Source organism: Ranitomeya imitator, chromosome 5 (genome assembly GCF_032444005.1).
Source record: "Ranitomeya imitator isolate aRanImi1 chromosome 5, aRanImi1.pri, whole genome shotgun sequence".
Lineage (NCBI taxonomy): Eukaryota > Metazoa > Chordata > Amphibia > Anura > Dendrobatidae > Ranitomeya > Ranitomeya imitator.
In genome coordinates, this window is record NC_091286.1 from 292466680 (window position 1) to 292494181 (window position 27502).

The following is a 27502-nucleotide window of genomic DNA, read 5'->3' on the forward strand; positions in this document are numbered from 1 at the left end:
TAGATCCTGACTCATTGCTGGCCGCTTCAGAACCCTCCAGCACTTTGCATTCATTTCTGGGTGCTTCTTGAAGTATGTTGGGAGTCATTGTCCTGATGGAAGACTCATCACCTAGGACGCAAACCCAGCTTCTGACACTGGGCACCAAGTCTGCCACTAGGAATTTCAGGGCCCCAAACTGGCAAAATTTTCGTGGCCCCCTTCAGACTCCGCCCAGGCTCCACCCCAGCACCTCCTCCACCCCTCAAACTGTCCACAATCTCACCGCTCTCTCTTGGGAAAACTCCACTTCTCACCAATCACACATTAACAGTTCCCATCACCAGATCACACATATAGTCAGCAGCTCTTGTTTTGGCCAAAAGATTTTTTTAATCTGCCTCCATGACAACGTAGACTCCTCTGGCCGGGACCTACTCTACTCTAACCTATTAAACCTTTCTTAAAATATGTAATACAATTTAGGCATACTTTTATTTATTTTTCAATTTTTAAAATGAGCAATAATATCACATACAAGGGACAAATATCACCACACGAAGACCAAACACCATATTACCACCACAAAGTGACCTATAATACCACATGCAAGGAACAAATACTGCTACACCATGACCAGACCACATATTATCACCACATATTGACCAAATGATATCACATACAAGTAACAAACACCGCCACACCATGGCCGGACAACATATTACCACCACATATTGACTGAATACTACAGGGTAGGCCATTTATACAGTTATATGAAAAAGTTTGGGCACCCCTATTAATCTTAAGCTTAATGTTTTCTAAAAATTGTTTTTTTTGCAACAGCTATTTCAGTTTCATATATCGAATAACTGTTGGACACATTAATGTTTCTGCCTTGAAATGAGGTTTATTGTACTAATAGAAAATGTGCAATCTGCATTCAAACAAAATTTGACAGGTGCATAAGTATGGGCACCCTTATCATTTTCTTGTTTTAAATACTCCTACCTACTTTTTACTGACTTGCTAAAGCACTTTTTTTTTGTTTTCTAACCTCATTGAGCTTTGAACTTCATGGCCAGGTGTATGCAATCATGAGAAAAGCTACTTAAAGGGAACCTGTCACCCCCAAAATTGATGGTGAGGTAAGCTCACCATCATCAGGGGCTTATCTACAGCATTCTGGAATGCTGTAGATAAGCCGCCGATGTTACCTGAAAGAGGAGAAAAAGACGTTAGATTATACTCACCCAGGGACGGTCCCGCTGCGATGGGTGTCTCAGGTCCGCTCCGGCGCCTCCCATCTTCATTCCATGACGTCCTCTTCTGGTCTTCATGCCGCGGCTCCGGTGCAGGCGTACTTTGCCTGCCCTGTTGAGGGCAGAGGAAAGAACTGCAGTGCGCAGGCACCGGAAAGGTCAGTGAGGTCCGGCGCCTGCGCACTGCAGTACTTTGCTCTGCCCTCAACAGGGCAGACAAAGTACGCCTGCGCCGGAGACGCGGCATGAAGACCAGAAGAGGAGGTCATGGAATGAAGATGGGAGGTGCTGGAGCGGACCCGAGACACCCATTTGACCAGACCGCAGCGGGACCGCCCCTGGGTGAGTATAATCTAACGTCTTTTTCTCCTCTTTCAGGATACATCAGGGGCTTATCTACAGCATTACAGAATGCTGTAGATAAGCCCCTCATGATGGTGAGCTTACCTCACCATCGAGTTTGGGGGTGACAGGTTCCCTTTAAAGTGGCCACTTGCAAGTTGTACTCCTGTTTGAATCTCCTCTGAAGAGTGGCATCATGAGCTCCTCAAAACAACTGTCTAATGATGTGAAAACAAAGATTATTCAACATAGTTGTTCAGGGGAAGGATACAAAAAGCTGTCTCAGAAATTTAACCTGTCAATTTCCACTGTGAGGAACATAGTAAGGAAATGGAAGAACACAGGTACAGTTCTTGTTAAGGCCAGAAGTGGCAGGCCAAGAAAAACATCAGAAAGGCAGAGAAGAATGGTGAGATCAGTCAAGGACAATCCTCAGACCACCTCCAGAGAGCTGCAGCATCAACTTGCTGCAGATGGTGTCACTGTGCATCGGTCAACTATACAACGCACTTTGCACAAGAAGCTGTATGGGAGAGTGATGTGAAAGAAGCCGTTTCTGCAAGCACGCCACAAACAGAGTCGGCTGAGGTATGCATAAGCACATTTGGAGAAGCCAATTTCTTTCTGAAAGAAGGTCCTGTGAACTGATGAAACCAAGATTGAGTTGTTTGGTCATACAAAAAGGCGTTATGCATGGCGGCCAAAAAACACAGCATTCCAAGAGAAACACTTGCTACCCACAGTAAAATTTGGTGGAGGTTCGATCATGCTTTGGGGCTGTGTGGCCAATGCTGGCACCGGGAATCTTGTTAAAGTTGAGGGACGCATGGATTCCTCTCAGTGTCAGCAGATTTTTGACAATAATGTTCATGAATCAGTGACAAAGTTGAAGTTGCGCAGGGGATGGATCTTTCAGCAAGACTATGATCCAAAACACCGCTCCAAATCTACTCAGGCATTCATGCAGATGAACAATTACACTGTTCTGAAATGGCAATCCCAGTCCCCAGACCTGAATATCATTGAACATCTGTGGGATCATTTGAAGAGAGCTGTCCATGCTCGGCGACCATCAAACTTAACTGAACTGGAATTGTTTTGTAAAGAGGAAAGGTCAAAAATACCTTCATCCAGGATCCAGGAACTCATTAAAAGCTACAGGAAGCGACTAGAGGCTGTTATTTTTGCAAAAGGAGGATCTACTAAATATTAATGTCACTTTTCTGGTGGGGTGCCCATACTTATGCACCTGTCAAATTTTGTTTGAATGCAGATTGCACATTTTCTGTTAGTACAATAAACCTCATTTCAAGGCAGAAACATTACTGTGTCCAACAGTTATTAGATATATGAAACTGAAATAGCTGTTGCAAAAAAAACAAATTTTTATAAAACATTAAGCTTAAGATTAATAGGGGTGCCCAAACTTTTTCATATAACTGTATGGAAACACCTACATAAAATGGAAATTGTTGGTGATATCAACTTCCTGTTTGTGGTACATTAGTATATGGGAGGGGGAAAACTTTTCAAGATGAGTGAAAACCATGGCGGACAATTTGAAGTTGACCATTTTGGATCCAACTTTATTTTTTCAATGGGAAGATGGTCATGTGACACATCAAACTTATTGAGAATATCACAAGAAAAACAATGGTGTGATTGATTTTAACTTAACTTTATTCTTTCATGAGTTATGTACAAGTTTATGACCACTTATAAAATGTGGTCAAAGTGCTGCCCAATGTGTTGGATTGTCAATGCCACCCTCTTCTCCTGCTCTTGACACACTGATAGCAACACCGCAGAAGAAATGCTAGCACAGTCTTCCAGTATCTGTTGTTTCAGATGCTGCACATCTTGTATCTTCACAGCATAAATAACTGACTTCAGATGACCCCAAAGATAAAAGTCTAAGGGAGTCAGATCGGGAGACCTTGGTGGCCATTCAACTTACCCACGACGACCAAGTGGAAAATGGAGAATCGGAGTCTACTCACATAAAAAAAACTCATGACACTCGCATGACATTTGCATTACACTCGTCCGACTCTCCTGCATCAAAATCAAATCGATTTTAAAATCGCTAGTATGACTCCAGCCTAAGCATGGATAACAGAAAAAGGAGAAAAAAACAGTATGAGGACTTGATAACCAAAATTGTTCAAAAATATCAACAATCTCAAAGTGACAAGCCAATCTCCAGAGATCTCGATGTTCCCTTTTCCACGGTGCCCAATCAAGAAGTTTACAACCCATAGCACTGTAGCTAATCTCCCTAGACATGGATGGCAGAGAAAAATTGCTGAAAAGTTGCAACGCAGGATAGTCTGGATGGTGGATAAGCAGCCCCAATCAAGTGCCAAAGAAATGCTAACAGTGTCAGTACAAACTATCCATCAACATTTGAATGAAATGAAACATTATTGCCGGAAACCCAGGAGGACTCCACTGCTGACACAGACATAAAAAAAGCTAGACTGCAGTTTGACAAAATGTATGTGAGTAAGCCAAAATCCTTCTGGGAAAGTGTCTTGTGGACAGATGAGACTAATTTACAGCTATTTGGTAAAGAACTCCGTTCTACTGTTTGCATAAAATGTAATGAGGCCTACAAAGAAATTTGGTGGAGGTTCAAAGATGTTTTGGGGTTGTTTTGCTGCCACTGGCACTGGGTACCTTGTCTGTGTGATCCTGAAATCTGAAGATTACTAAAGTATTTTGCATCACAATATAGTGCCCAGCAGGGTCGCCATCAGGGCATTACTGCCCTGACTAGCGTATGGGGCCCGATGACCAGAGGGGCCTGCATCGGGCCCCTTTGGCAGGCCTCTGAGATGCAGGTTCAGTTAAACTCTATTGCCATGCGGACCCGCACGGTAATAGTTAAAAGCTGCCAGCCAATCGGAGGCTGTCAGCTGACGTCTGTGAGCACATTGCCGGCGCATGGCGTGATTGTCATTCGCCAGCGAGTCCGCGCTTGAAATGCCTGGAGGGAGCATCGCCACCGGAACGCGGCAAGGTAAGGAGAAAGATTTTTGTTTTTATTGAAAGCGGCAAGCCCGGGACAGAATGGAGACACGGAGCAGAATGGAGGCACAGGGCAGAATGGAGACACAGGGCAGAATGGAGACACGGGGGCAGGATGGAGACAGATGGGGCAGGGTCATGCGGTAGGATGGAGAGAGATGGGGCAAGGTCATGAGGCAGGATGGAGACAGATGCGGCAGGGTCATGGGGCAGGATGGATATGATGGAGACAGATGGGGCAGGATCATGGGACAGATGGGGCAGGATTATGGGACAGATAGGGCAGGATGGGGAGATCATACGGGGGCAGAATGGATACTCATGAGGGCATATGGCTTGAGCCAGGAATGAGATACATGGGGCCAGGATGGGGGATATTATTACTATAGGGGCTAATTAAGGGATATTATTACTGCAGTGATATATTCATTTTATTTTTTGAGGATACTGTTTTAAATGGGGGGTGGGGGCTGTTCTGTTACTGTGCAGAGCGACACCATGTCTTCATCTGGTGTAGTGTAGAAGTTGGGAAAAAAAATAAGTAATGTGTTCTGCAAGCGGAGCTCTAGATAACTGTTATTTCCTGCAAAGACGAGCCCTCCCTGGAAGAAGTAATGGCAGTCTGTGCTGGATGAAGATGAAAAGAGAAGATGAAGGACTTCCCCCTAGAGACGTCACTGGTGAGTCAGTGTATTACCTGTACACTGACACTATACACTGTATACTATATACAGAGGTCCTTTGTACAATGTCACCAGTGATCACTGTATTACCTTTACACTGACACTATATACAGAGCTCCTGTGTATATTGTCACTGGTGATCACTGTATTACCTCTATGCTGAAACTATATACAGAGCTCCTGTGAATAATGTCACTGGTAATCCTTGTATTACCTGTACACTGACACTATATACAGAGCTCCTGTGTATATTGTCATTGGTGATCACTGTATTACCTGTACACTATATACAGAGCTCATGTGTATAATGTCACAGGTGATCCTTGTATTTCCTATACACTGACACTGCATACTAAGTACAGATCTTCTGTGTATAATGGAACTTATTTTGATAGTATTGTGTTTTTTTTTATTAATGATCAGTAGTGTACTGCACACCGAGGGGGACGTTTTCAGAACAAAAAAAAGTGCTGAAAGACTCGGCTTATGCACAAGCATATATATGGTACATATACTGTGTATATATATATATATATATATATATATATATATATATATATATATACACACACACAGCTCTGGCAAAAATTAAGAGACCAATGCAAAATTTTCAGTTTGTCTGATTTTTCTCTTTATAGGTATATTTTTGAGTAAAATGTAATTTGTTCTTTTATTCTGTAAACTACTGACAACATGTCTCCGAAGTTCCAAGTAATAAATTTTGTATTTATTTTCTGAAAATGAGAAATGGTCAAAATAACAAAAAAATGCATTGCTTGCAGACGTCAAAAAATACAAAAAAACAAGTTCTTTATCATTCAGAATCAACAATACTAATGTTTAAACTCAGGAAGAGTTCAGAAATCAAAATTTTGTGGAGTAACCAAGATTTTTAATCACAGCTTTCATGCGTCTTGGCATGCTTTCCACCAGTCTTTCACACTGCTTTTGGGTGACCTTATGCGACTCCTGGTACAAAAAAATTAAGCAGTTCTTCTTTGCCTGATGGCTTGTGACTATCCATCTTCCTCTTGATTACATTCCAGAGGTTTTCAATGGGGTTCAGACAGTGGCGGCCGGGAGGTTTACATACTGTATACAGTATATCCCCAGCCTGGACTGGTGATATATATCCCCCTTCACTGGGAGCTCCTCAATAACTCGTACCTATAAGGGAAGCCTCTCCGGCGACAATTTGCCCTTGGTGCAGTTCCCTGACTCACCTGGGGCAATTACTGGCACCAGAGAGCCGATCCCTGCTGGGTTATTCTCTCCCCTCCCCAGAGGTGAGTGAAGTCGACACACCCCTTCCCCTGTATGATCCATCACAGATAGATAAATAGAATAAAAGCCAGCAATTCATATGCTGCGTACAGTATAATTACAGCATGACAGGTTAGAATAGAATAGATAGAAAAGATATATACACATAGAATACATATATATACAGTATATATATATATATATATACAGTATATATATATATATATATATATATATATATATATACAGTACAGACCAAAAGTTTGGACACACCATCTCATTTAAAGATTTTTCTATATTTTCATGACTATGAAAATTGTAAATTCACACTGAAGGCATCCAAAACTATGATTTATGGAGGGACTAATTTTCGTCCGGGCTGTGTCCATCGTCCGCGACCAATCAGCGACGGGGTATTTCCGTGACAGACAGACAAATAGACAGACAGACAGACAGAAGTGCCGCTTAGACAATTATATATATATATATATATATATATATATATATATATATACACATATATACTGTGTGTATATATATATATATATATATATATATATATATGTGTGTATATATATATATATATATATATATATATATATATATATATATATATATACAGTACAGACCAAAAGTTTGGACACACCATCTCATTTAAAGATTTTTCTATATTTTCATGACTATGAAAATTGTAAATTCACACTGAAGGCATCCAAAACTATGATTTAACCCATGTGGAATTATATACTTAACAAAAAAGTGTGAAACAACTGGAAATTTGTGGCCACCTTTTGCTTTGATGACTGCTTTGCACACTCTTGGCATTCTCTTGATGAGCTTCAAGAGGTAGTCACCGGGAATGGTTTTCACTTCACAGGTGTGCCCTGTCAGGTTTAATAAGTGGGATTTCGAGGTATTTCTTGCCTTATTAATGGGGTTGGGAGTGGACCATCAGTTGTGTTGTGCAGAAGTCTGATGGATACACAGCTGATAGTCCTACTGAATAGACTGTTAGAATTTGTTTTATGGCAAGAAAAAAGCAGTTAAGTAAAGAAAAACGAGTGGCCATCATTACTTTAAGAAATGAAGGTCAGTCAGTCTGAAAAATTGGGAAAACTTTGAAAGTGTCCCCAAGTGCAGTTGCAAAAACCATCAAGTGCTGCAAAGAAACTGGCTCACATGAGGACCGCCCCAGGAAAGGAAGACCAAGAGTCACCTCTGCTTCTGAGGATAAGTTTATCCGAGTCACCAGCCTCAGGTTAACAGCAGCTCTGATTAGAGACCAGGTCAATGCCACACAGAGTTCTAGCAGCAGACACATTTCTATATCAACTGTTAAGAGGAGACTTTGTGCAGCAGGCCTTCATGGTAAAATAGCTGCTAGGAAACCACTGCTAAGGACAGGCAACAAGCAGAAGAGACTTTTTTGGGACTAAAGAACACAAGGAATGGACATTAGACCAGTGGAAATCTGTGCTTTGTTCTGATGAGTCCAAATTTCAGATCATTGGTTCCAACCACCGTGTCTTTGTGTGACGCAGAAAAGGTGAACGGATGGACTCTACATTCCTGGTTCCCACCGTGAAGCATGGAGGAGGAGGTGTGATGGTGTGGGGGTGCTTTACTGGTGACACTGTTGGGGATTTATTCAAAATTGAAGACATACTGAACCAGCATGGCTACAGCATCTTGCAGCGGCATGCTATTCCATCCGGTTTGCGTTTAGTTGGACCATCATTTATTTTTCAACAGGACAATGACCCCAAACACCCCTCCAGGTTGTGTAAGGGCTATTTGACCAAGAAGGAGAGTGATGGGGTGCTACGCCAGACCTGAACCCAATCGAGATGGTTTGGGGTGAGCATGACCGCAGAGTGAAGGCAAAAGGGCCAACAAGTGCTAAGCATCTCTGGGAACTCCTTCAGGATTGTTGGAAGTCCATTTCCGGTGACTACTTCTTGAAGCTCATCAAGAGAATGCCAAGAGTGTCAAAGCAGTCATCAAAGCAAAAGGTGGCTACTTTGAAGAACCTAGAATATAAGACATATTTTCAGTTGTTTCACACTTTTTTGTTAAGTATATAATTCCACATTTGTTAATTCATAGTTTTGATGCCTTCAGTGTGAATTTACAATTTTCATAGTCATGAAAATATAGAAAAATCTTTAAATGAGAAGGTGTGTCCAAACTTTTGGTCTGTACTGTATATATATATATATATATATATATATATATATATACATATATATATATATATATATATATATATATATATACACACAGTATATATGTGTATATATATATATATATATATAATTGTCTAAGCGGCACTTCTGTCTGTCTGTCTATTTGTCTGTCTGTCACGGAAATACCCCGTCGCTGATTGGTCGCGGCCGCAAGGCTGTGACCAATCAACGATGGACACAGCCCGGACGAAAATTAGTCCCTCCCTACTTCCGTCCAGTCAGTGCCTGTCGCCCGCTCCATACTCCCCTCCAGTCAGCGCTTACACAGGGTTAATGGCAGCGTTAACGGACTGCGTTATGCCACAGTGTGGCGAGACCTCTAAGTCATCTGGGTAATTTCGCAAAGCATCTCTGGGAACGGAAGCTGGTGGCAGCAACTCGTGCATCGAGACAGCTTCGCTGGACGCCGGAGTGTGAGTATATAACTATTTTTTATTTTAATTATTTTTTTTTAACAGGGATATGGTGCCCACACTGCTATATACTATGTGGGATGTGTTATATACTGCGTGGCTGCTATATACTACGTGGCCAGTGTTATATACTGCGTGGGCTGTGTTATATACTGCGCGGGCTGTGCTATATATTACGTGGGCTGTGTTATATACTGCGTGGCTGCTATATACTACGTGTGCAGTGTTATATACTGCGTGGGCTGTGTTATATACTGTGTGGGCTGTGTTATATATTACGAGGGCTGTGGTATATACTGCGTGGCTGCTATATACTATGTGGGCAGTGTTATATACTACATGGGCAGTGTTATATACTGCGTGGGCTGTGTTATATACTGCATTGGCTGTGTTATATACTGCATGGGCTGTGCTATATACTATATGGGCTGTGCTATATACTACATGGGCTGTGTTATATACTGCGTGGGCTGTGTTATATACTATGTGGACTGTGTTATATACTATGTGGGCTGTGCTATATACTACGTGGCTGTGCTATATACTATGTGGCTGTGTTATATACTACATCGCTTTGCTATATACTATGTGGCTGTGCTATATACTGCATGGCTGTGCTATATACTACGTGAATAGTAGCTCATAAGGCGTACCCGCATTGTAAAGGTAATCCTCAGTGCGACAAAAGACGCGGAGGACCATGTGACTTATCGTCAATGTTGATAACATCACCACCACAGAAAAAACGATATTAAAGTCAAGATTATATTCAAAAAATGCAAATTCACTTTATTATTTAAAATATAACAGACACTAGTGAGCACGAATAAAGTATATGAACCATATCCTAAAGAAATGCTATGCAAAGAAACGCAGGGGAGCACGAATCCCTGGACAAACCCCACTCAATACCAGGTTGATATGTGGCCACCATTATATCAAAAACTATTATCGGTGAAAAAACAGCTAAGGGGCCAGAGCTCAGGGAATATACCCATAAACACCATAATTACAAACAGTTCCCACATCACATTAATATATAGTAGTTACCTACAGCTGATGCGGTCAAGGTGTCCAGGGAGCGTGCGCCCGCCCCAACGCGCGTTTCGTGCTCACTAGTGTCTGTTATATTTTAAATAATAAAGTGAATTTGTATTTTTTGAATATAATCTTGACTTTAATATCGTTTTTTCTGTGGTGGTATTATATACTACGTGGGCTGCTATATACCACGTGGCTGTGCTATATACTACGTGGCTGTGCTATATACTACATGGCTTGCTATATACTACGTGACTGTGTTATATGCTATGTGGGCTGTGTTACATACTATGTGGGCTGTGTTATATGCTACGTTGCTGTGCTATATACTACGTGGCTGTGTTACATACTACGTGGCTGTGCTATATACTACGTGGGCTGTGTTATATGCTATGTGGGCTGGGCAATATACTACACGGCTGTATTATATGCTACGTGGCTGTGCTATATGCTACTTGACTGTGCTATATGATACGTGGACTGTGTTATATACTACGTGGGCTGTGTTATATGCTAAGTGGCTGTGCTTGTGCTATATTTCTCTGCTCTGATCATAAATCGTGGTATGTGTTAAAGGGGGGCCCACTGAGACTCTTTTGCCCGGGGCCCTCAAAAACCTGGAGCCGGCCCTGGCTTCACTGATTGGTCTCGCCCGGCCGGGCGTGACCAATCAGCGACAGGCGCAGTCCGGCCGCGAATTGGCGCGGAATTTGAACCATGCTTTGCTGATTGGTCGCGCCTGGCCGGCCGAATCCTGTGTGTTCATTGCATTATTCTTAAATCTTCATAAATAAACTACATACATATTCTAGAATACCCGATGCGTTAGAATCGGGCCACCATCTTGTATATATATATATATATATATATATATATATATACTAGATGGAGGCCCGATGCTATCGCATCGGGAGGGTGGTAATGTCACGATGGGGGCAGGCTTTGCAGCACTGAGAATCTCTCCCCCCATGTGCTCACCCACCACCAGCAAGTGAACTCATTTCACCTTTCTGACGTCATATCTATCTATGTAATATATAAAAAACCAACAACAAACCTTCAGCCGGTTATCTTAGTGTATTCATTTTGATATTTATACTGTGGATCATTATTATATATTAACATATAGATTTCACTATTTATTCTTATTGACTTTTCATTACACTGTATATTCCACGTATATCTACTTCCATTTTATGTAATAGCTGGGCACCAGAATATTTGCTATTTTCATATCACTTGCTATGAACGTTTATGAGGTTGTCCCTGAGTGAGTCCCACCATTGCTGCTGCACTGGTGGCCACTGCCCTGTTTTTATTCTATATGTGTATTTATTCAATAAAATATATATTTTCAGATTCTTATTTAATCTTTTTTTGGGTCTGCTTTGTGAAGGTTTGTTGTTGGTTTTTGCACTTTGGTTCCTTCATGACCCTAGCAGGGATATTATTTGGTGTTTTATGTAATATATATATATGCAGCGCCCCAGAGACCTGGTCGTTGCAGTAATGTCGCTCTGCCACTAAGGGGAGTGATGGTACGTCTGATGGCACTAAAGGAGTTCATCTGACCAGGTATCACCAGCACACATTACACTTCACACTCCGGCCACTATGGGGAGCAAAAGGTTTTATTTATTAGGCCACTCCTCACACTGGTAAAACTAGGGGTTGGATAGGAAGTTAGATCAGAAGCTGACTGGGTTTTGTCCAGGCAACATCCAGTGGCAGGGGGTGTTGCGGGGGAAGATTCAGGGGGGTCCCTGTCAGGCGTGGGAACCTGGCAGGTACCTAGCGACAAGAACAGAACGAAAGGAACCGCGCCTGCACTACCTTGCGGCGGTATCCTCAGAACGGACACGAAGCGAAGGATATTGTGGACAGTGAGAAACGAGATCAAGCACAAAGGAGAGCCAGTAGGAGTCGTGCCCGGAGAACGGCAACATCCTACTGAGGCGCGTAGCCGGTGCCTGGAACACCGAGGAAATAACTGACTTTATGCCTTACTTCAAATACCGCAGGACAGTTAATTATAGGTTGGCTGTCTACCTTACATCACCTAAGCAGACATAGGGGGAAACGCGTGGAGAGGGGCGTCTCTAGGGTCCCGGAAGAGCTCCAAGCCTACCCGTCAAACGGGTGCGTCCTAACCATAACAAACCTGGGGGACGGAGAATAGAAAGAACTAGAAAGAACTGGAACGAACGAGAATAGAAGTTGTGAGGACTATCCCGAATGCTCAGCAGGGAAGCACTACAACACACAGGCGCTAGTGGTAGGCAACGATTTCCACCTGCAAAGGGAACTCTGGATGTGCCTTCGGACCGGCCGGTCTCAGACAGCCCTGTTAACTGTGCTCTGGATTGAGGATCCTGAAGTCACCAGTAAAGAGACTGCAACCCTGTGTCCTCGTTATTGTCTGCACCTCACACCATCACCATCCACCTTACTGGGAAGCCCTGGGGACATACTTCACCTGTGGGAAGGTTTACCATCTAGCTGCCATCACATCACCCCAGTGGACCCCAAGCAGCGTCGGTCGCCCTGACCGAATACCACAGGTGGCGTCACCAAACCTTGACAGACTCGTATCACCTTCCATTGGACGCCCCTTAGCAGGGTCACGGACCGGGTCCAGCCACCGTGACATCCCCAGAACTGAGCCAGAGAGGACCGGCACCGAGTAACCCGCGGCCCTGCATCTGGGGGCGCTCCATATATATATATTACAGTGTATATATATATAAAGTGAAAAAATTGGAACAGCATCAAATTACTACCTTACAAGGCATGCAGAGCTCTCCCGACCAGCAATCCAATGGTCAAAAAGTAATAAACTCAAAAAAAAGGAAAAGCAGCACAAAATAATTGAAAAAAATGGACTTTAATGCCTGTGTGTGTCACTGACATCTATATATCTATCAATTCTGTATGTATTTACTGTATGTAATCTATCTCTTCTATCCTGTCGGCTCCTGCAGTGATTTTATACTATGCGGCTGCTGAATTGCCGGCTTTTCTTCTATATAGCTATCTATGTAATATACAGTATATCTATATAAATGTGTGTGTCACTGACATCTATATATTTACTGTATGTATTCTATGTGTATATATTTATTCTATCTATTCTTTTCTAACCTGTCATTGTGATTTTACTGTACACAGCAGATGAATTGCTGGCTTTTGAAATGCGATTGGTGTGTAAAAATCGGACAGCACTCGCATGGTCCAAATGCTGTGTGATTTCTTTATCGCACCCATTGACTTTTATTGCGGGATGCGATCCGATTTCCGATTAAAATCTCAGCATGCTGTGACTTTTTTCCAGTCCGATTGTGATCTGAGCTGGAAAAAAAAACGAAGATGAACACACAATCATAAAATAACATTGGTCCAAATTCAATCAGATTTTTTATCGGATTGCATTCGTCCGATTTCATCGCAAGTGGGAATGAGCCCTTAGTATGGCACACACGGACACACATTGCAAAGAATGAGTCAACTTCTCCCCTTTATATCTGGTTTCAGGTGTGGTTTTCATATTGACTACACCTGTTACTTGCCACAGGTGATTTTGAATGCTTGATACAAATTTGTTTACCCACAATTTTGGGACGGTGCCCACAGTTTTGTCTGGCCCATTTTTGGGGTTTTGTATGAAATTTTGCCAATTTACCTTTTTTCAGTTTTTTTGTGCTGTCCCAATATACACAAATGAAATAAACATGTGTATAACAAAACTTGTGTAAATGCAATAATTTTCTGCAAGAAATACTTCATTTTCTGGAGCAATTTCAAGGGTTGTCAACATTTAATACTTTTAGGTGATCTGTTTTGTGTGACATGTCTTTTTCTCTTAATCATTGTTTGTTTTGTTTATTGTATGCGGAGGTAGCTAATCCTAGATGGCACCTGTTCATATTAGCTTGGATGTGCCAGTCAGTATTTTTGTCATGTTTCTTTCTCTTATGACCCGCCACTCCCACCTATCAGTTGTTCCCATTGTCTGCCGGATATGAGCAGTTGCGCAGAGGAAGAGTACAGCTCCGTCAACTGTATAGTGGCCGCAGCATCTGTCTTGTTCCTATTGGCATATTAAAGGGATTGTCCAGTACTTTCTCTTGAGGGCCAATTCTTAAGGTACCGTCACACATAACGATATCGTTAACGATATCGTTGCTTTTTGTGACGTAGCAGCGATATCGTTAAGGAAATCGTTCTGTGTGACAGCGACCAACGATCAGGCCCCTGCTGGGAGATCGTTGGTCGCTGAGGAAAGTCCAGAACTTTATTTTGTCGCTGGACTTCCCGCTGACATCGCTGGATCGGCGTGTGTGACGCCGATCCAGCGATGTCTTCACTGGTAACCAGGGTAAACATCGGGTTACTAAGCACAGGGCCACGCTTAGTAACCCGATGTTTACCCTGGTTACCAGCGTAAACGTTAAAAAAACAAACACTACATACTTACCTTCAGCTGTCTGTCCCCGGCGCTGTGCTTCTCTGCACTCCTCCTGCATCATGTGTCAGTGCCGGCCAGCCGGAAAGCAGAGCGGTGACGTCACCGCTCTGCTTTCCGGCTGACCGGCGCTGACAGTGCAGAGGAAAGCAGAGCGCCGGAGGACAGACAGCTGAAGGTAAGTATGTAGTGTTTGTTTTTTTAACGTTTACGCTGGTAACCAGGGTAAACATCGGGTTACTAAGCGCGGCCCTGCGCTTAGTAACCCGATGTTTACCCTGGTTACCGGGGACCTCGGGATCGTTGGTCGCTGGAGAGCTGTCTGTGTGACAGTTCTCCAGCGACCAAACAGCGACGCTGCAGCGATCGACATCGTTGTCGGTATCGCTGCAGCGTCGCTCAGTGTGAAGGTACCTTTAGGATGGGCATCAATAAGAAATCAGTGGGTATGTGACACCCGGCATCCCCGCCGAAAAGTTGTTCCCGGTGTCAGCTGTAAGTGATCAGTTGCAGAATTAAACTACACAGCTCAGACAAATGTATTGTAGCTGCGACTGTATACTGCAGATCCATGCCTATTCAGTGGAAATCAGCAGATTTACAGCGTCCAGCTATGGCCACAATACAGATGAAGGAGCTGTGCAGCTCTGCAACTGCAACGCAACCTGCCACTGCCAGTACTGTGAGCAACTGGAAATCCCCATCCCATCTCATATTGATGACCTATCCTAAAGAATAAGTAATGAGCTACCTCTCTAAGCTACATTATAAAAGTGCTTATGATTGGTATATAAGAAAATGAAATAGAGCGAGAAACACATACAGTGGGTATGGAACGTATTCAGACCCTTTAAATTTTTCACTCTTAGTTTCATTGCAGCCATTTGGTAAATTCAGAAAAGTTAATTTTTTTTCTCATTAATGTACACTCTGCACCCCATCTTGACTGGAAAAAAACAGAAATATAGACATTTTTGCAAGCTAAATTAAAAAGAAAAACTCTGGGGTGCAGAGGCTACATTTAATGAGAAAAAAATGAACTTTTTTGAATTCACCAAATGGCTGCAATGAAACAAAGTAAAAAATTTAAAGGGGTCTGAATACTTTCCGTACCCACTGTAGGTAGATTAATAGGACTCTTTTCTAACAATATCCTCTCATCTGCTAGACTGCAGCATTTGCCTACAACATTTGTCTAAAAGAAGCATATTCCACATTACAAACATGCTAATAAAGTGATATGTCTGATGTTTCCATCATGTACATACCTGCTCTTTCTGGTACAGATTCTGCTGCTCTTGTTGAAGTAGATTTTCATAAAACATGGAGTATGATTCAAAGTTACTCTGCTCTCTTGCCATTATGGCACAAGCCAGCAATGTCAGGCAACTTTCTAAATGCTCCTGTCTGAATGTAATCTAGAATTATAGTAGCAAATATTTAGCAAAGGAATAGTGAGAGTTGAATCTGTCTCCAGAGTTTACAAATAATATCTATGCAGATATACAGTAGTGTTCAAAATAATAGCAGTGTGTTCAAAAACATGAGTTAATCACAATGTTTATACTAGTTTTTATTTTCCTGCATTGAGAACATTGCACACTGTTTTATAATTCAAAACATGAAGAGAAATGTATTTAATCTTTAACTACTTTAAAGAAAATAAGTAAAAATGATAATTGGGCTGCTTTAAAAAATAGCAGTGTCTGCATTTGTCTTTTCAAACTCACAATATATACTTTTTTTGGCGAGTTTAGCATTTCTGTGAATCACTAACCTCATATTTAGTTGTATACTGTGAGACAGTGACTGGCATTGTTGTAAATGGTCGGTATGTGTCGTAGAGGAGCAGGTGCTCTGTGCTTTAAGCCTGAAATGCAGTTCCACGAGCCTTGTTTTTGTTTATAAAGGGGGCTTACTGTTAGGACTGGCGGCTATGCAAACCTTTTATAGCTATAGCTCTCCAGGACCTTCCTAGTGGTCCAATAGGAGCCGCTACAGGACCAGAGCATGTGACCCCCAACCTCCAATGAGAGGTCGACCTGTGGGCATGCTCAGTAGGGGAAAAGCAGGACATAGTCCCTGGAATGTCTGCTCGCCACTGATCAGTGCTGGCTACAAGGGCTGAGCCTGGAAAAGCAGCAGTAACCAAGCGCACAGTATCAGCTTGAGCCAGACGCTGGGATCAACGTCTCTGCTGAGCAGGTTCCACTGCGGCTGGAGGAGAAAGGGAGACTGCAGCGGACATAGTTCGAGATTCCCCCTGTGCAGCGCCGGGAACTCGACACCTAACATTACCCCCCCCCCCCTCCTTGGGCCTTGCTATGCTCGAAGGCAGCAATGAGCTGCGGAGCCCGAATGTACTCAACAGGTTCCCAGGACCTGTCTTCGGGCCATGACCCTTCCAATCCACCAAATAGAATTTTTTGCCACGTACCACCTTACACCCCGTGATAGCGTTCACCTTGTAATCATCCATGGACGAACCTGATGTCCCGGCAGATGACTCAGAAAACCGGGTCATGTGAATGGGCTTTAGGAGGGAGACATGAAAGGTGTCAGTGATACCCATGCGTGGAGGAAGGGCCAGATGTTAGACCACAGGGTTCCAGCACCTTGAAGGGGCCTAAGTAGCAAGGCGCAAACTTAGTGGACTCAACTCTCAGCCTGATATTAAGGGCGGAGAGCCACACTAAGCCGCCAGGAGCAAAGGTCGGAGCAGGGCGCCGATGTGCATCAGCGGAGATCCTTATTCTCTCCTTGGAGGCCAGGATGGCATCCTGTGTACGGTCCCAAATGCCACCCTGGAGTCAGTGGAAGACACGGGCATGTGCACCGGAATCCGCAGATGCTGGCCGTAGGAAGAATGGGGTCTGCCCAGTGGAGTCGGTTACGGTGTTGTTCAGCGCGAACTCCACCCATGGTAGCAAGGATGCCCAGTCATCCTGCCTGGCTGAATCAAAATGTCACAGATATGTGACCAGGGTCTGGTTGGCCCTCTCTACCAACCCATTCGCCAACCCAATCCAATAAACAGCGCCGCCAAGGCCCGTGCAGAAGGTAGCCGTGGAAGAGGCACCAAGTGCACCATTTTGGAAAAGTGGTCGGTGACTACACAAATAATGGTGCAGCTACAGGACTTGAATAAGCCTACCACGAAGTCCATCCCGACCATTTACCAGGACCTGTCCGCCACTGGCAGGGGGTAAAGTAACCCAGCAGGCCATTGCCGAGGGTACTTATTCTTGGTGCAGGATACACACGCTTGAATATAGTCTCTGACGTCATGGGCCATATATGGCCACCAGTACATCCTTGCCAGGAGTTCAGATGTCCTCTTAGTCCCAAAATGTCCACCCATCCTAGAGGAGTGGGTCCAAGAGAGAACCTCCGGGCGCAAAATAGGTGGAACAAAAGTCTTGCCTGGAGGCACAGACTCTAGCAAAACCAGGGCCACAGTTCTCAGGCTCTCAGAAGGGACAATAAGCCAAGGCTCCTCCTCTTCCTCTGATGACACTAAGGAGCGGGAGAGAGCGTCGGCATGAGTGTTCTTCTCTCCGGAGAGAAAATGGAGGGTGAAGTGGAACTGGGAGAAGAACAGGGACCATCTGGCCTGGCGAGAGTTTAGCCGCTGGGCGGTTTGTAAATATACTAAAATTTTGTGGTCTGTGAATACTTGGAAGAGATAAGCGAACCCCCTCCAGGATGTGTCTCCACTCCAAAAAGGTCAACTTCATGGCTAGCAACTCCCTGTCCCCGATGGAATAATTCCTCTCTGCTGGTGAGAAGGTCTTGGAAAAGAAGAAGCTTCCGACCTTGAGCATCCTTCTGGAAGATGACTGCTCCAGCACCGACAGAAGAGGCATCCACCTCCATGATAAATGGTTTATCAACATCGTGGCGATGTAAAATGGGAGCACTAGCGCAGTGTGACTTGATACAGAGGAAGACCTTGGAGACCTCCTCAGACCACAATTTGGGATTAGCTCCCTTCTTGGTGAGGGCAACCAGGGGAGCTACCAAGGTTGAGAAGTGGGAAATGAACTGGCGATAATAGTTGATGAACCCTATAAAGCGCTGCACTGCTTTGAGAGAATGGGGTTCCTGCCAGTCTATCACAGCCTGTAGCTTGGCAGGATCCATGGCCAACCCCCGAGCAGAGATGATATAGCCCAGGAAAGGCAAGGACTCCTGCTCAAACACACACTTCTCCAACTTGGCATAGAGGGAGTTTGCCCGTAAGAGGTCGAAGACTTCGCAAACATCTCTCCGGTGAGAGTCTATATCTGGAGAGTAGATGAGAATATCATCCAGATAGACTACGACCGAGGTGGTAAGCATTTCCCGGAAGATATTGTTCACAAAGTCTTGGAAAACGGCAGGAGCATTACAGAGCCCGAAGGGTAGTGCCCGTCCCTGGTGTTAAATGCTGTCTTCCATTCGTCCCCCTCACGGATGCGAATCAGGTTGTAAGCACCCCGCAGATCAAGCTTAGTAAATACCCTCGCCCCCCGCAACCTATCGAAGAGCTCAGATATAAGTGGCAGAGGGTACTAATTCTTAACGGTTATGGCATTAAGACCCCTGTAGTCTATGCAGGGATGTAATTCTCCATTTTTCTTCTGCACGAAGAAGAACTCAGCCCTTGCGGGTGACACGGACTTCCTAATGAACCCACTTGCCAGATTCTCCTGGATGTACTGAGACAGTGCCTCCGTCTCCGGGAGAGATAACAGGTAGACTCGACCCCGTGGAGGCTCAGCACCAGGCAAGAGGTCAATAGGACAGTCATAGGGGCGGTGAGGTGGAAGAGTCTCTGCAGCCCTCTTGGAGAACATGTCCGCATAGGGCCAATAGTGCTTGGGGAGAGAGGAAAGATCTGCGGGTACATCAGTAGTAGCAACCTGAACACACTCCCTCTGACATCTACCCTCACAAGATTCACTCCATCCCAAGATTCTCCCTGTGGACCACTCAATATTTGGGGAGTGGTACCGTAGCCAAGGTATCCCTAACAGCACCTCATCAATTCCCTCGGGAATGACAAGTAAGGAGATAATCTCCTGATGGGATGGCAACATAGAAAGAGTAAATGGGATGGTCTGGTGTGTTATCTGTGAGGGCAGTGTCGACCCATTCACCACTCGTATGGTCACTGTTTGGCGAGCATTGCCAGAGGTATTGCGTGCCGTTGAGCAAAGGCAGAAGACATGAAGTTGTCCTCCGCCCCGCAATCCACACAAAGCTCTACCGTATGAGTGGATGGGCCTATGGTAATTGTCCCCTTGAAGGACAATTTGGAGGAAAATGTTGCCGTATCTAGTGTACCTCCTCCTACAACCACTAGACGCTGATGTTTTCCCAACCGCTGGGGACATTTTCTGGCATAATGTCCCGACTGCTGGCAGACAGGACAGACCTTGAGTGCACGAGCGGTCTGGGATTTAGACCCCGCTCGTGTCACCTCCATGGTCTCATGTGGCTCAGACACCTGGACTAGAGATTCTGGAGGTTTGGTGAAGGTGAGAGCCAGCCGAAACCTCTGCCTACACTGGGCTCGCTCCAACCCTCGCTCGTTAAAATAAAGGTCAATGCGAGTAGATATTGTTATTAGCTCTTCCAGTGTGGCAGGAATCTCCCTAGTTGCCAAGGCGTCCTTCACATGGTCAGTTAGTCCCCTCCAGAATACAAGGATGAGGACTTTATCTGGCCACTCCAGCTCAGATGCCAAAGTCCGGAAGTGGACAGCAAAATGGCTGACCATGGACGAACCCTGTGTCAATGCCAGCAGTTGGAGCGCCGTATCATGGGTGACACAAGGTCCCAAAAAGACCTGCTTCAGAGTGCTCAAGAACCGCGGAGCACTCTGCACCACATGATTGTCGCGCTCCCACAGCGGCGTAGCCCACTCCAACGCCCTGTCCTACAGGAGGGATATAATAAATCCCACCTTAGCCCGCTCCATGGGAAAACGTGCAGCCGGGAGCTCAAGATGTATAGCACACTGGCTCACAAATCCCCTACACAGCTTATTGTCACCAGCAAACTTGTCTGGCAACGGGAGACGGGATAATGTCAGAGCAGGGGTGGCAGTGGACAAACTAGTTGCAGCCACGCTAGCATCCTGAACAGCAACTGCGTTAACATCCACAGCTGAGGTTGTGCGCTCGAGAGCCGCCAACCTGCCCTCCAGCTGCTGGATGTACCGCTGTAGTCACTGTTCGTCCGCCATTACTAGCCAGACCCTGGAGCTAGTATAATGTTAGGACTGGCAGAATGCACCAAATATAAATAAGAGGCGATATAAGATGAGTTCGCAGTCCGGAGTCCACCGTGCAGAAAAGACACCTGCTGCTCGGTAATGACGAACTATATGGTGCATAACAGACTGGTGTCTTATTATGTTCATGGATGCAACGAAACTAACTGTACCCTATCCGGCTTATGCTGTGTTTAAATAAACAGGATGGTCTGTTTAAGTGAGAAATCATTCCTGTGTGCCTTAATCCCGTTGCCAAGCGAGTGTCCCCCAATACTTAAAGTGAGAGCTGCACCACAATACCCACAGGGTTTTTTTTAGAACTGCTTCACATCTATGTTGCATTGAGTCAACCACCTTCTGGCACCTGTCAGCTGTTATTCCAGCTCAGGAAGCTTTGACTACATTTCACAATTTTTTTATTTTTTTTTACATTTGTTGGCCTTACCTTAGAAATTGCATTTTTTATGTCACCCCATAAGTGTTCTATCATATTAAGGTCTGGGGATTGGGCTGGCCACTCCATAACCTCAATTTTGTTTGACTGGAATCAAGATTTTGCTTGTTTACTTTTGTATTTAGGGTCGTTGTCTTGATGAAATACCCAATTCAAGGGCATATCCTCATCAGCGTAAGGCAACATGATTTCTTCAAATATTTTAATATATGCAAACTGGTCCATGATCCCTGGTATGCGGTAAATAGGTCCGGCACCATAGTAAGAGAAACATACCCATATCATGATGCTTGCACCACCATCTTCGCTGTCTTCAGAGTGTACTGTCGCTTGAATGCAGAGTTTTGGGGTTGTCTGGCTAAATGTCTGCGGCCCTTGGACCCAAAAAGAACAATTTTACTTTCATCAGTCCATAAAATGTTTCTCCATTTCTCTTTAGGCCAGTCGATGTGTTCTTTGGAAAATTGTATCTGCTTCAGTACATGTCTTTTTTAACAGTGGGACTTTGCGGGGACTTCTTGCTAAGAGGTTGGCTTCACACGGTCGTCTTCTATCTGTCACAGTACTCACAGGTTACTTAAGATTGTCTTTGATCATCCTGGAGCTGATCATTGGCTGAGCCTTTGCCATTCAGGCTATTCTTCCATCCATTTGAATGGTAGTCTTCCTTTTTCTTCCATGTCTCCCTGGTTTGGCTTTCCATTTGAAAGCATTGGAGCTCATTTTAGCTGAACAGCCTATCATTGTCTGCACTATAAGTTTTACCCTCACCAATCAACTTTTTAATCAAAGTACGCTGTTCTTCTGAACAATGTCTCGAACGACCCATAATTCTCAGGCTTTGAAGGAGAAATGCTTGTACAAAATTTCCTGGCTTCACCCTTCAATAAGGGCCACCTGAATCACACCTGTTTCTTCACAGAATGATTGACCTCACTAATTGAATTCCACACCCCTATTATTTTGAACACACTCCCTTTCAATTGATTATTCTAACACACAGACTCCAAAAAATGCAGATCATGAATGCGGAGTCTGTTGGTTTTCCTAAAATCTACTGCACCAACTGATAAATTGATATGTGTTGTGGCAATATAATTTATACCAAAAACAGTAATTAATCTGGTTAGTCATATTGGACTGCTATTATTTTGAAGAATACTGTACTTCATACTATTCATAAATGTGAAACAACAATAGAAAAATAAAGATAGAAATGGACATTAATTAAAACTAGCATACTTTATGCCAGTCTTAATTAAAAGTAAGCTGAACTTTGGAGTAATTTTAACATACATCTTCATTGAATATCCAGTAATCTCTAAGGCTATATTCATATGCAACATTTTTGCTGCAGCCAAAATCTGCTCTTTTCACAATAAAACGCGCTTTTTCTGCACATATAGAACCAAAAGAAGTGCTGAAGACCCCTAAGGCTGGGTTCACATTGCGTTAATGGTGTCCGTTAGACAGACTACGTTACACTGCGGCATAAACACGGTGTAATGTAGTCCGTTACAGCCGCCATTGACTGCAATGTCGGACGCATCGCTAGCGCACGCCCATTGTGGGATGTGCCGTCATTGAGTGACGGACCCTGAGACGCGGGCTGCAGTGTTTCCGGGTCCGTCACTGCTAGCGCAGATAGAGCTAGCAGCTGCTCTATCTGCGCTAGCACGATGCAAAGTCAGCACTTGCGCTAACAGCAGCTCGTTAGCGTATGTGCTGAACGGGCTGCTGCTAACGCAATGTGAACCCGGCCTAAGAGAAAACAAGAGCCACCAGGGAAAAATATATACATTAAATTATACGTTTTTCTATGTGTGTATGTGTTTTTTCTGTATTTTTCTATTTTTGGCATGTTTAGGGTGTTATAGGGTCTTCAGGACTACCGATGTGGAGCGGGGGCGCCATCACGTCAACAACTAGGGTGCCAACCTCCGCTGGTAGGTAGGGCGACTCTCAGGGCATTTTTAGGGAGAGAGCAGGCCCCCTTTTCTCTTTACATTTGGTTATTATACCTCCAACTGTTTATATTTTGTCCCTGGTGGCCCTTGTTTGCTTTTAGCACCTCTTTTTTTAGTATTGAGAGTATTTTTAATATATTAATAAAAGTTAAGTTTTAGGGGTCTTGACTCTTCAGCACTTTTTTTGGTTCTATACCATATTGAAACCCCACTTATCCCTTAAGGTGCATTTTCTGCACAACACATTCAAAAAATTGAAGGTTATTCACCAAAAATGGTGTAAAAACAATTTCTGCTTTTTTTGAGCATTTTTCACTTTCTCGTTACTACGGGTGGAAAAAACATTGCAAAATGCTGAAAGAACTCACTTAATGCAGATTTAAAAACCACTGCAGTTCTCAAATTTAACTAGAGCAAAAGAACAAGCAAGTGCATGAGATCTCTGAAAACTCATATACTGGTACTTTAAAAAGCAGCTGTGATTTGCATTAAAAAATGCTGCTTGTGAAAATAGTCTAATTGCATTGGTCGATCACTATTGGGGGTTTAGGCTCAGGATCTGAAGCAAACTGTTCCATTTCCCGTTATGGCTGGATGCTGATAATTCCTGTATCTCTTTTCTTGTTTGTTATTCTTACTGGTATTAACGTTTCATAACGCATTTCTAAATACTGTTCATATCTTTAATAAAACTGATGAAACTAAAAAGTAAGTTGGTGTAAGATGCAAGTTTTATTAAGAGGCACACTTAACAAATTGGGTGCATTTTTCATTACAGTTTAGGCCATTCTGAGAGTGCAAATTTATGGAGGGGTCTTAAGAAATAACCATGACAATGTACAGGTGCATTTACTCCTAAAGATGTTTCATAAATCTTACCTCTGCAGAGTTGCCCCGATGTTCACTCATTAGCTGCTGTACAAATTTTTCAACAATTTGTGGCCTTCCGGGTGAAAAATTCTCCTTCATAACTGGCTTCTTCCAGAGTTCTACATAAGAAAAATATATGAATAGGGAAAACTGGAATGTTAAAGGAGTTGTCCAGTCCAGATCAATAAGCCTTCAATCATTCTGTGTGACTGCAGAATTATGAGTCCCCCCAGGGCACACACTGTGTGCTGTGGGGATTCGCCAGTTTCTGAATGGGGACGGAAGGGTATGTATGAGTTACACATACTCCCAGCTAGAGCTCGTCCAGTGGGCGCCAAATGCACGGCCATGTCACTAGACGGGGCATGGTCTCGCTCAAACCAAATATATGGAGTGAGGCCATGCCCACTACATGGGCACTGAACGGAAGTACATATAACTCATATATACCCTCTGTTCCAGGATCTGAAGCTGGTCACCAGTCAATATGCTTGTACATAATGAAGTGCTATTGCGTTCATGAAGTATGTGGGCAATGATTGAAACAAGTATACACATTTTGAGAAAAAAAATGTAGAAAGGAGAAACTGAAAAATGACATTGTTAAAAGATTTTTCTTAAAAAAGTTCTAGGGTATATTAAAAACTGTGGACACTCGGAATTAACCTGATTGCCTGGGTTACTGCAATAAAGAGAAATGGTGCAGCACGAGAAAAGTCTTGGAGATGTAAGTTGGAGATTCAAATAATCGAAGATGTTAGTCTTAGATCACTACCAGAACAGATAGCACAGTAAGGTAGTAGATGGTGAAGAGGGAGGGGATGTGAGATTGTGCAAAACTGTGGACAGCTTTTATGGTGGAATTGATTTCTTTATATTGTATTCTAAAGAGAATGATCAACCAGTGCAGTAACAGACACAGGGTGAGGGCATCGACAAATTGGACAAAAATGTGGGCCTGGCAGATGCATTCATGGCTGAAGTGAGAGTTTATTGATAGGAAGACAAATTAGTAGTAAATTGCTGAATTGAGGTAATAAAGATAAGAATAAATCAGAGCAACTGTAATAATTTTTGCAGTTTTGAAGGCAATGAAAGGGAAATCTTTTGAGATGTTTTTAGGTGCAGTTGATAAAAGTGAATAACAAAATTGACTAATTGGATGTAAGTAGATCTGAGTCAAATATATCCCAAAGTCAGTGAGTACGATACCTTGGAGTTATGGTAGCATCAGTCACAGGAATGAAAATGTCAAGTTTAGGTAGTTTACAAGAGGGTGAAAAGGCAAAAAAAACCTTCAGTTTTGGAAAGAATCAGATTCAGACAGAGATAGGACTTGATATTAGGGAAATAAGGCAAACACTGATATTTTGTAGTATTGCAAGTGTACTATAAGGAGAATTATATAATCGGGTACTGTCAGCATAGAGATGGCACAAAAAGCTAAATCTGCTCTTGGCTTGTCAAATAAGGGTCTGTTGTAGAGAGAAAATGACTAAACCTTGAGGAACCCCAATTGTAAGGTGGAGAGTAGAAGATGAAGAGCCAGCAAATAACACATTGAAAAGGAGGTAAGAGAGGTAGAAGGAGAACCAATAGTGAGTAGCATCCTTAATGCCAATACAATGTTAAGGAGTTGGTGATCCATGGCATCAACCACTGCAGAAAGATGTCGACAAATCACGAGAACGTAGTTGCTGTCATGCTTCTGGTTTCGAACCCTTGATTCTGTGTTCTGTGGTCGGCTTCTCTTTTCGCTGAGTCACAACAGATACACCTTTTCTTTGGGTGTTTTAGTTCTGTTATCTTTGCTTCTGTTGGTTTTGGGTAACAGGTATTTTCCATTTACTCTGTTTGTCTGTCCTGTTACCTTTCAGGTGTAGCTTTAAATACCATCCCCTACTGGTGTTTCCTGCTCGTGATACTTTGTCGGATTCATTAACTGCTGTAGTTTGTGTTGGCTGCAGTAGTTTTCGGTGTGATTTCTTTCACTGCTTAGGGAACTGCTACTCAAGTGATCCCTAGGAGCTGCTAAGGATATTCAGGGTAAGCCACCGTCAAGTGGGGGCGCCATTATGTCATCTTAGGGTACCAACCTTCGTAGTAAGGAAGGGACAGACCAGGGTCAGAGAAAGGTTTTCCTAGTCTGAACAGGGACCTGTCAGGTTTAGGTGTTTTTCTTCCTGGTTTGTACATTACCCATGTGAATGTGCTTTAGCAGACATAATAGTTGCCATTTGATTAAGCTGTTACTAGATTGTTAGAGATATTATTAAGGGAAGCTTCTGTTGAGTATAGAGTCTGGAATTCAGATTGTAAAGGGTCAAGAGGAGTAGAGTTAGAAGAAATATAGCAGATTATGCAAGAGGCTTCCAAGCGTTCCAGGAAATGAGATATAATAGGTAAATTAAAGTTGGATCTGTAATTACTAAAATGGGTCAAGAAACTTTTTTAAGTAATAAGGTTATGATGGCATATTTGAAAGAGGAGGGAAAGATAGCGGAAGAAAAAGAGAGGTTAAATATTAGTTACACAAGTAGTGACAATCAGCGAGGTCTGGAGGAAATATGAGGGAATAGTGTCAAGGCCGGCATTAGGGGCAGGCAAATTAGGCAAATGCCCAGGGGCCGCCATCCAGTGGCGAACTGTCAGGGGCATCACTAGGCACTATGATTCGGGGCACAGCTCCATTTGTTTGCCTCCTGCAGCTTCTCCCGGACTATGCTCTTGCAAGAGCAGGTGAGCCTTGTCCAGAAATGACAAGCAGATCTGTCAGATTAGGAGCAGTGATTTACTCACTTCAATCCCCAGACTCTGGTGTTGGTCCATGCAGGATCAGGTTTCACAGCCACATACAGCTTTGACCAGCACCGAAGATCTGAGCAGTCGTTAAATCACTGCTTGTAATCTCTGACAGGGCTACCTCCTGTAATTACTGTCTGGATGACACAAAACAGGAATATTGTCTGGTGACCCAGTGTATTCATTATACAGAAATAAATTCCTATGTGAAATAATAAGACTAGACTATACACTGTGACAGGGTGAATGGCACTGTATGTGAGGGGAGATGTGTGTCACAAAGATTGCTTTCTTCCGTGATCTAAACCCATAAGTTTGTCTCCAACATGCTAAGTGCTGAAAGGGTTAACCATCCATGACAGGGGACTGGGTTTTTGGTGAGTAGGTGAAAGATGGATGGGACGCCTACTCACCATATCTCTACCTGAA

General features: G+C 43.5%; 1 protein-coding gene across 1 annotated transcript in view; it reads right to left on the minus strand.

Moving 5' to 3' along the window:
* LOC138637737 (uncharacterized) overlaps positions 1–27502 on the minus strand; it is a 383106-nt gene that overhangs the window by 94601 nt on the left and 261003 nt on the right. The window contains exons 41-42 of the mRNA XM_069726649.1: positions 24281–24390; positions 15987–16136 (exon numbers count right to left, since the gene is read on the minus strand). Coding sequence (XP_069582750.1) covers positions 15987–16136; positions 24281–24390 — 260 coding nt within the window. The remainder of the gene's footprint in view (positions 1–15986; positions 16137–24280; positions 24391–27502) is intronic.